Genomic DNA, 10620 nt, shown 5'->3' on the forward strand with positions numbered 1-10620 from the left:
AAAGATAATGTTACAACTTACACAATAGTGGACTATTTTCTGCATTTATTATAATTTAGCCAAATTTAAAATAATTGACTAATTTCTCATTATCAACAACACTAGAATAGGATATTTAACCCCAAAATACAAAAAAAAAATGTAATTTGATTTTTTTTTTCCCTTTTTTTTTATTGAACCATTATTTGAACTTCACAATTTAACTTTTTCTTAGAAAAAAAATTATAGTGTAAAAAATCATAATGATCATGCATTCATCTTTGTAGGGGAAAAAATACTCAAATTAATCGCTCTCAAGATTCTCATTCCTCTCTGGCCTGATAAAAGCAGGAATGCTGAAACTTGAAATCCGCCGAACGAAACGAAAATCGTCACCAGAAATTTAAACAACTTCGAATCTTTCAATCCATGGCGAAGAAGACGACGAAGAACACAAACACGATAAACAATAACAAAAAAAGAATTGGAAAAAATCCATAATAAATGACTTCAAATTAAAACATATCCAAACAGATTTCCGGCGATTTCCGGCGGCGGAGAAACTCAAACCGGTTTCTCATTCACATAATTTCCTGGCGGATCGTACTCACAGATCACCAGCAACTCACCGTTAACGCAATTAACTCGCGCACAGCCCAATCGGAGCGATTCCTTCCAAATAATCTGCGTGTAATGACCGCACATTTGGCCGGCGGCACATTCATTACTGTTCAGATTGTAAAATTTGTTTTCGCCCGCCCATGATTCCACCACTTCCGTCGGCGTCCAGTGCTCTAATTTCCCCCAAAACATATTCTCGCCGTACGGACCGTACGAATGGATCATTTTACAATCCGCGGCGCGTTTCTCGCCCCACCGCCGCGCGAATCGAGTCAGATTCCGGTCCCATTTCAACGGCGGAAGTTGAAAAATCGATCGGAATTTGTTGTGCGCTTGAAGGAATTCGCGTACGTAAGATCCGCGTCGAGGAGGAGCAGGTGCAGTCGTCGCGTTTGTGGAGGCGGAAGCGGATGCAGGCGGAGGCCGGGGTTGGACGCCCGCAGCCGCAAGATGTAGGAGGAGGAGGGAGAAGGCGGCGACGGCGGCGGCGGGAATGTAGGGCGGCGACATTGATGATGATCTGATGGGCGGTGGGCGTTTTTGATTGGCGAGGGTTTGCAGGAATTCATATTCGAAAAAGAGGAAACTGAAGCAATGGCCTCGTTGGCTTTTCTTAATTATAGAAATTACTGTTTTTTCTTTTTCTTTTTTTAAATATTCTATGCAAACGCAAGTATTATTAGGGATATAATTTACTCTTAACGATACAATATTAAATTTACCTATTAATCTAAGCTTCTGTTTCAATAAATATTTTATTTAAATCCTGGATTATTTATTAATTACTATTCATCTCGATCCTTAATTACATGAATTCAAACATTTAACCTATTAATTTAAATAATAATTATTCGACTTGTTGAATGACCTAATTAATAAATATGAATTATAATATTATTTTGGTCTTTATACGTTGAGACTTGTTCAATTTAAGTACATGTATTTTTTAGCGTTTAGTTTTAGTCTATGTGCTTTTAATCGATCCTAATTTTTTCATAAAAAATCTTAAATTTAGTCATTACTACTAGTTTGTTATTGAATTAATATATATTTTTTTATTATCTATCAACATTTTCGAAATGTATTAAGTTATTGTAATTACTTAACCAATATTGATATAGTTGACTTTGTGAGACTAAATTTAAGATACGAGACATCTGAAAGTATATGGATTAAAATCGAATAAAATAAGTATATTGACCAAAATTATATTTTTAACCAAAACCATGACTATATTAGTTTTAGTATATAAACTTATATTAGTCAAGACATCTTTTAATCTTTTTCTTTATTGTGTCTACACTGTATAATGAATAGTATAATAAATGTTGATCTCGAGATTGTAATATATGTTTGATATCAATTGAGCTATGCTCATTTTGGTTGTCATTATTTGATCACATTCACTTAATTGTGATACTACGATGAATGTTGTTTTTAAATTAGTAGCTTAACCGGTGAAAAATGCTTTTAAAAACAAAGTCACTTTTTCTAGTATCTTAATAAAAAATAATAATCGGATAATAGAATGTGATGCACAAACATAAGTGTAGACTAAGATGTCCTAAATATTTGTAAACTTACATCATTCATTAATTAACCCATTAACTATATAGCTAAATGGTTCTATAAATAAATAAAATATATAGATCTCGTTTGGTAACCATTTCGTTTTTTAATATTAAGCCTATTTGCTCCAAATTCTTATAATTATTTACATTTTTCTTAATTATAATTATTGAATTATTGGCCAAAATTCAAAAAAAACAAAGCTTTTAAAAACTGCTTTTTTTTTTTTAGTTTTTAAAATTTAGCTTAATTTTCATGGAAGTAATATCTAATGTTTATAAGATTAATTTTTAAAAATAAAAAAGACTAAATGATTATCCAATAGAATCATATATTCCATTCATCAAGTCATCATTAAGGTTTAAAAAATGTTGATTGCGATGGAAATATCAAATTCTTAATTTTACGAAAAATTTTATGAAAATATCAATAAAATATGGAGAGTGGATGGCTATCATAAATGATCTTCTTTATCAAAGTATATTTTCAGTTTCTCTTGTTTTTACTACCAAACAAGAGAGCAAAGTAAAACAGAATCCTGAAAAAGAATCCCCAAGCCATACTGATCCAAATGCAATTCCATTTGCTCAAATCCGTAATCCCCTGTTGCCTCAATACATCAAACCCAGTAGTAACGCAAGTGGATCCAGTGATGTTAAACCCCAACGTCTTCCCCATGCTCTTCACCAGCTCCATCTTCACCGTCGTCGGCACCGCCGCAAGCGGCGTATTGTCGAACATCTGAACGCCGCGGATGAAACACTCCGATTCCTTCCCAAACTCGTTCTGCAACACCGCTTCGTACGGATACTTCACCAACGACATGTAATGGAACCAGATCCAGTACGGCGGCATCCGATCCCGACTGAGGAAGAAGCCGCTGAAGAGAAGAAAATACGCTAAAATGGCGACCACGACGGTGTAGCCCAACATTACATGAGAAACAACACCGGATAGAAAGGTTACAAACGAACTTCCGGCCCAAAATGCGCTAAGTACGGCGAAGAAGAAGAAAACAAAGCCGGAGAAGCCACCAGCAAGACCGACGGCGAAATACGTCGTTCCGGCGAAGGTTAGAGAAAGGATAATCAGTGATGGAATGGAGATTAATGAATGTGCAAGAACGTATGAAGATCGACGGTAAGCGTTGTAAGCTGTTTCTCTCATGAAAATGTATCGTTCTTGAAGGAAAACAGGGATGGCCTCTGCACAGGTGTAGAAGGTTGTGGACATGGCGAAGGCGAAGAACCCTAAGCGTTCTTGAATGCCTTTAGGGGAATTATCGAGATGCCAAAACATGGTAGCTAAAATTACTCCAGTGATTAGAACAGCGCCTAATCTAATTCCAAATAGCTCTGGCATTCTCCTTGAATTCATAATCGATCGTTTCGCTATCACTAAAATCTCAGTCCAAAGAGGATTTGAAAATTTGGAGAACGAAGATGAACGATTCGAATCAGTTGGAGCGCCCGAGACCAATTTCCCTTTAGAAATGCTCGCGCTAATGGCGTCTTTGAGACAGAGATGAAATCGATGAATCTCGTTACCTTCAGAGTGAATCTTCGTCTTCCTCTGCCACGATTTGTTGTGTTCAACCATGGATTTCGTCCCACCAGCGGTTTCTTCCAGATCTCGAACCAAATCCAAGGCAAATTCCGTCCGATTTTCGTTTCCTGGAATCGGATGTCCAAACTCGGCCAAAAAATTAGGTAAATCCATCGGAGAGCCGCTATAAACAGTTTCTCCATGGGAGAGGAAGATCAATCGATCGAGTAAAGAGAGGATTCGGTAACTTGGCTGATGAATGGACATTATCACAATGCTTCCGCTCTGAGCGATTCTTTGCAAAACTTTGACAACCATGAAAGCGCTGGTGGAATCGAGGCCTGAGGTAGGTTCATCGAGGAACAAGAGTATCGGATCGTGAATAATGTCGATTCCGATTGAGACGCGGCGCCGTTCTCCGCCGGAGACGCCGCGGTGGCCTTCGTCACCGATGACGGTGTTTGCGGCGGTTGTTAGACCTAATTGATCGATTAGGGCTTGAACTCTAGCTTTCTTCTTGGATTTTGAGAGGGATCGAGGTAGCCGAAACTCGGCCGAGAACATGAGAGTTTCTTCCACTGTTAGCATCGGAAATAGAAGGTCGTCTTGCATAACATACGCAGAGATTACTTTCAATAATCCAGATTCCAAAATTTCATTGTTTAATCTCACTGTCCCTTTCAACTTCCCTGGTCAAAATTACAGCTCAATTTTAATTTTGGTTTTATTAGGGAATAGTTCATAACTCACAAACTCACAAAATTTAAACTTTGATTGTTATGCACAAAATTAATTTTTTTATAACCTATTACATACTCAACAAATTTTGCCAACAAATTAAATACTTCTTCCAAGTTTAGGAAATAAACTTCTACTTTAACCTTTTAAATATTGATTATCTCCATTAGTTGGAAAAAAATATATATTCTTCAATTGAGTTATTTGCACGTAATTCATGCAATTATTTTATTTTTTCTAATCCAAGATGAATGAGAAAAGAAAAGAGAGGTTGTTAATGTGAACATAGCTCAATTAACACTTAGTAAGAGGTCAAACATAACTTTCACCTCTATTTCTTATTTTGTTATTTTCTACAAATATTTTTAAAAAATCTAAGAAAAAATTAAAATGTAAATTTTTTTTAAAAAATTAGAGTCTTTGTTATTTGATTTTTCATTTTTGAAAATTGTGCATATATCCTCTAAATTTGAAATAATTATGAAACGGCCCTATAATCATACTAAAGTAGGCCTTAAAATAAAACTACCTTTTGCAATCCGATCGGCGAGAGCATCGATGAGCGTAGATTTCCCAGACCCACTAGCACCAAGCACCGCCATAATTTCCCCTTCCCTCGCCTCGCCGGAGATATCATTAAGCAACAACTTCACCCTTCCACCATTCCCCTCCGCCGCCAAATTCTCCGGCACCGACGAACCACCTCCTCTCCGCCGAACTTTCACACTGTAACTCAGATTCCTAAACGACAGCTTGAAAGGATACAACAACGGCGCCGCCGCCGGGTACCTACACCCATAACTAACGTCGAGGACATGGTGGTCCGGCGACTGTGCATCTTCCACTCGCTTCAGGAGCTCGCCGAGAGTGGGCCGCCGGCCGAACTCTCTGAGCTCCAATTCGTCATTGAAGTACGGCAAATCGTCGCCGCCGGTGACAGCCATTTCAGCGGCGTTGTGGTTAGAGGCGCGGAAAAGGGAAATTTAGTTAGGAAAGGCACTAAAATCGAGGAATTTATAATGTGGGGGAGAGAAGTTTGGGTTGTTGAATTTGGAGTATCAAATTTCCAACGGCCGGAGAATATTAAGAGACGGCAAGGTTTCCCTTTTCTTACCAATGTCATACATAAATCGACCCAACTTCCTCTTTCTTACATACATTTACATTCTCACGAAACCTTAGATATTTTTTTAATTGGTTAAAAAAATATCATTTTAGCTTCATAATAGTCTCATCAATTTTAGTTCCTACCATCTTCAACGAAAATAACTCAATATATTTTCAAATTTTATAGTAAAAATGCAAAGGATAGGGTTTTTTTTAAAAAAAATAGCAAGGACTAAATTTGGACAATTGAAAAATATAGAAATTAAAATTAAATACACTTTAAAATATATGGACTATCATAGTATTTTAATCTTTTTAATTAAATAATGTAATTTTCTTTATTTAAATACTTATTTGGTCTCTATACTTTTGACTTTTATTCATTTTGGTCCTTGTACTTTTAAAATATTCATTTTGGTCTTTATACTTTCAGCTTTGGTTTATTTTAGTTCATATACTTTTAGAAAGTTCACTTTGATCCTTGTACTTACAACTTTTGTTCATTTTAGTCATTGAATTCTAAAAAAGTAACTATTTCTATGCATTAAAAATGAAGTAAAATAGAAATAAAGGGACCAAAATGATCACTTTTTTAAAATGTGAGGATCAAAACAAATATTTTGAAAGTACAAGGACTAAAATGAACCAAAGTTGAAAGTATAAGAACAAAAATGAACAAATACTAAAAATACAGGGAACCAAAATAGTATTTAAAGTGCAAGTAGATTAAGTACTTATTTGACATAAAATTAAAAGTTTAAGGACATATTATTTATTTTATTTTATTTCATTTTTAAAGTCGATGAACTAAATTTATAATAAAATCACTTTATGTCTCAATGAGTTTGGATTTTGTTATATTTTGGTCAAATTTTTTAATTGTTAATTTTGTTGTGAACTTGAGTAGAACAACAGGAACACGAATACCAATATAATATAATATAATAAATAAATAAATAAATGTTAACATAAAGTAAACATAATATATAAGTAAATTAAGTAAAATAAATGAACAAGATATGAAATAAGAAAATTCTCTAAAATCTCCAGTTTCTCCAATTTTCATGAATTTTGCCCGATGTGTGTCTTTTAAAACCCACGAAATGCCACTATTTATAGAAAGTGGATTACATACACACTAATAATGTATAATGTTGAGACACATAGACAACATTTTGAGAAATGGGGGCATGATATATGGTCGATGGACACTAAGCATGAGCATCTAATGGTCATCTACTATCATAACATTTATAATGCTCCCCCTTAGATGCCCATTATATATATAAAATATGTCTCCTTAAAACCTTATTAGGAAAAAATCCAAGGGAGAAAAAAATCATAGTGAAGGGAAAATAGTACATATTTCATATAATTTATACTCCTAAAAAGTATATTTACTCCTCCCCATGGAAACATTGCTTGAGATCTCTGAGTCGCCATATTCCAATGTTGTGCACTAGTTTTTCAAAGATTGCGGTTGGTAATATCTTTGTAAATAAGTTTGCCATGTTATTTTTTGAACAAATTTGTTGTACAGTGATGTAGTCATACAAGATCGTAAGCATAGAAAAGTTTTTGTGAAATATGTCTTGTTCTATCTCATTTAATATATCCTATTTTGATTTGGGATATACATGTTTTGTGTCTTCGTATAATAAGTTTCATAAATGTGTTGAGTCATTAATCTTAGCCATACACATTATCTATTAACCTCGTGAATTGCAAGAATTTCAACACGATTTTAGGAAGTAACCGTTATGGTCTGTTTCACTGACTACCACGATACATAATTCTTCCAAATGTGAATAGATAACCTGTTTGAGATCTAGCTTTGTGTAGTTCAGATAAGTATCCAAAATCTGCATAACCAACCCGATCAAAATTCGACTCATTTGAATAAAACAAACTCATATCGATCGTTCCTCAAAGATAACGGAGTATATGCTTAATTCCGTTCCAATATCTTTTTATTGGAGAAGAACTATATCTTACTAATAAATTTAGTGAAAATGCAACATCTGGTCTTATATTATTAGCAAGATACATAAGTGCACCAATTGTACTAAAATATAGTACTTCAGGACCAAGAAGTTCTTCATTATCATCTCGAGGTCAAAATATATCTTTCTTCATATCTAGTAAACGAACTTCAATTGGAATGTTCAATGGATGTGTTTTGTCCATGTAAAATATTTTCAAAACTTTTCCTATATAAGTTGACCAATGAACAAATATCTCACCTGTTAAATGCTCAAATCGAAAGCCAAGGAAAAATTTTGTTCTTCCGAGATCTTTCATCTCAAATTATTTCTTAAGATATTCTATTACCTTTGAAAGCTCTCCAGAAGTTCCAATTATATTTAATTCATCAACATATTATAATAGCAAATCTTGACAGTGATTTTTTTATGAAACACATGGACATATTGGATTATTTTAATATCCTTCTTTCAACAAATATTCACTCAAGCAATTGTACTACATCGTCCTGATTGTTTCAATCCATACAATGATCTTTGTAACTTTATTAAATACTCCCGGAAATTTGATTTATATGTTTCAGGTCCTTAAGTCCTTCTAAGATTTTCATATAAATATCATTATCAAGAGATCCATATAAGTATATCGTGATTACATCCATTAGATGTATGTCCAGATTTTCATACATAGTCAAGCCAATTAATTATCTTAGTTTAATTGCATCCACCACTGGATAATATGTCTTTTCATAATCAATACTAGGTCTTTATATAAAACCTCGTGCGACTAGTCTTTCTTTATATATTGTGACCTCATTATTTTTATTTATTTTCCTCACAAATACCCATTTTTATCCCACAGGTTTGATACCTTCTGGTGTTCGGACTACTGGTCTAAAAATATGACGTTTTGAAAATGAGTTTAATTATGTCTTGATTGCTTCTTTCCACTGAAGCAAATCTTTTCTACATCGACATTTTCCAACAAACTTTGGTTCAGGATCCTCACTTTTAGATATATATTAAGAGCAACATTACGCAAAAATATTGTCAATAACTCCATTAGTTCGGTTTCATCTTTTTCTTGTCATGACATAGTTTATTGAAATCTTATAATTATCTTTAGGTATTTCACCTTCCCCACTAGTCGTGTCAAGGATTTCTTCATGGGTATTTACATCCTCAACCAAGTCCTCTTCACTATTAATTATTTTTCTTTTTCGAGGATTTTTATCGTTGCAACCCACTGGTCTACCACGCTTCTAGCGTGTTCCAGACTCATTAGTAACAACTTGCTGTGTTAGGATATCAAATTTCAATGGAACATTTGCAGCTGGTATATGTGACTTAGTTACTTTCTTTGCATCTATAAATGCATCTGGTAACTAATTTGCTATATTTTGTAAATGAATTATTTTCTGAACTTTAAGTTCACATTGATCTATATAGGGATCTAAATGAAACAATAACGATATATTCCATGTAATTTCTTTTTCCAACTTCTTAAATCATCCCCCTAATGTTGGAAAATTTGTCTCATTAAAATAAAAATCAGCAAATCGTGTAATAAATACATCATCCAGGAGTTCAAGATATTTAATAATTGATAGGGAATCATATCCAATATATATTCTTAACCTTCTTTGAGGACTCATCTTAATATGTTGTGGTGAAGCAATTAGAACATATACTGCACATAAAAAAAAAATTCTCAAATGGTAAATATTTGGCTCATGGTCATAAGCTAATTGTAATGGCGAGTACTTATGATAAGATACTGGTCTAATGCGTACAAGTGAAGTTGCATGCAAAATAGCATGTCCCCATACAAATGTAGGAAACTTAGCTCTTATAAGCAATGGTCTAGCAATTAAATGTCACCGTTTTATGAATGATTCTACTAAACCATTTTATGTATGAACATGAGCTACAGGATGTTCAATACTTATCGCAATTGGCATACAATAATTATCAAAAGCTTGGGATGTAAATGTTGGGTTTTATGCCCTAAAACTCGTAGATAGTAAATGTTATTAATTGACTGTCATTAATAATGAGTTATCGATGTTAGTTCAATAAATGTTATTGATTATGTTGTATTTTATTTTGTCTTAATAACCCTAAATCCATTCAACTAACTTTCAGGATTGCCTTATGAGTTGAATTTTATGTGGAGACATATAAGGATCAATGTTCAAGAAATAGCCTAGAAAATCTATAGTATAGGGATAAGGCTAGGTACCTTAGCCTTATCCTGGTGGCACTATGGATACGACCCACTTTGTATTTGATACAAACACAATGATCCAAAACGTTTGTGTAGGTGATACGCGAGTGGATGTATCCTATGCACTGAGTTTGCATAAGATTGGACTACGAAATAGTAACCACTAGATGTAGTGTCATTAACTAGTTAGGTTCCTATTTTAATTGGATGACCTAAGTAACTTAGTCTGAATCCTTAGTGTATTATGAACTCCTATTCACAAGGTATGGTCCTTTGATTTGTATGAGAGAGTGGCCGGTTCGCCGACTCAACATGCCTACAATTTGGGAGACAAGACCGAGTGGGGAGCTATGAACATAATAATACAAAATGGAATTCACTCTTTCCCACTTCAGGGTAAGTAGAGGAGTGTTCCCTTAAGTGATGTCTCCAAGACTTAAACAAAGGGCTCCACCCTCTCATTGGCTCGAGAGAGATTTCTGTTTATTGGTTGGACTATAAACAAGTTTTTTATTAGAAGAGCACTGGTACTTAAGGAGTCAGAGGTAACCTAAGGGTAAAACAGTGATTTGACCCAATTGACATTACGAACACTCGTGAAGGATTGACTTGCTGTTATTGGTCTATATCCATGGACACAGTAATATATCTATAGTGAGAAGAGTGCAGTTGTGGGTCTTTATTGAAATGTACCCATAGTTAACGAATATTGATTAATTTGATTAATTAGTTTAGCCAATTAATCTCATAGTTGGAGCTTCTGATTTGCAGGTCTACCAGGTCCCCTTATTAGCTCACTGAAGGATATTAAAGAGGAATGATTTGAATTGTTCAAATCAATTTGAGCAAACT

General features: G+C 34.2%; 2 protein-coding genes across 2 annotated transcripts; both read right to left on the minus strand.

Moving 5' to 3' along the window:
• Positions 1-381: 381 nt before the first annotated feature.
• On the minus strand, positions 382-1192 carry LOC150032839 (pathogenesis-related protein 1C-like). The gene has a single exon (XM_090307464.1). The coding sequence runs from the start codon at positions 1108-1110 to the stop codon at positions 544-546; it is 567 nt and encodes a 188-aa protein (XP_090163590.1). The 5' UTR covers positions 1111-1192; the 3' UTR covers positions 382-543.
• Positions 1193-2621: 1429 nt separating this feature from the next.
• Positions 2622-5442, minus strand: LOC120090132 (ABC transporter G family member 20-like). The gene is made up of 2 exons (XM_039047651.2): positions 4982-5442; positions 2622-4403 (listed from the first exon to the last, which is right to left on the minus strand). Exons 1-2 carry the CDS (start codon positions 5394-5396, stop codon positions 2656-2658), a joined length of 2163 nt encoding a protein of 720 aa, XP_038903579.1. The 5' UTR covers positions 5397-5442; the 3' UTR covers positions 2622-2655.
• Between the last annotated feature and the right edge of the window lie 5178 nt (positions 5443-10620).

Source organism: Benincasa hispida, chromosome 11, assembly GCF_027475165.1.
Source record: "Benincasa hispida cultivar pf3 chromosome 11, pf3_genome.v1.1, whole genome shotgun sequence".
Classification (NCBI taxonomy): domain Eukaryota; kingdom Viridiplantae; phylum Streptophyta; class Magnoliopsida; order Cucurbitales; family Cucurbitaceae; genus Benincasa; species Benincasa hispida.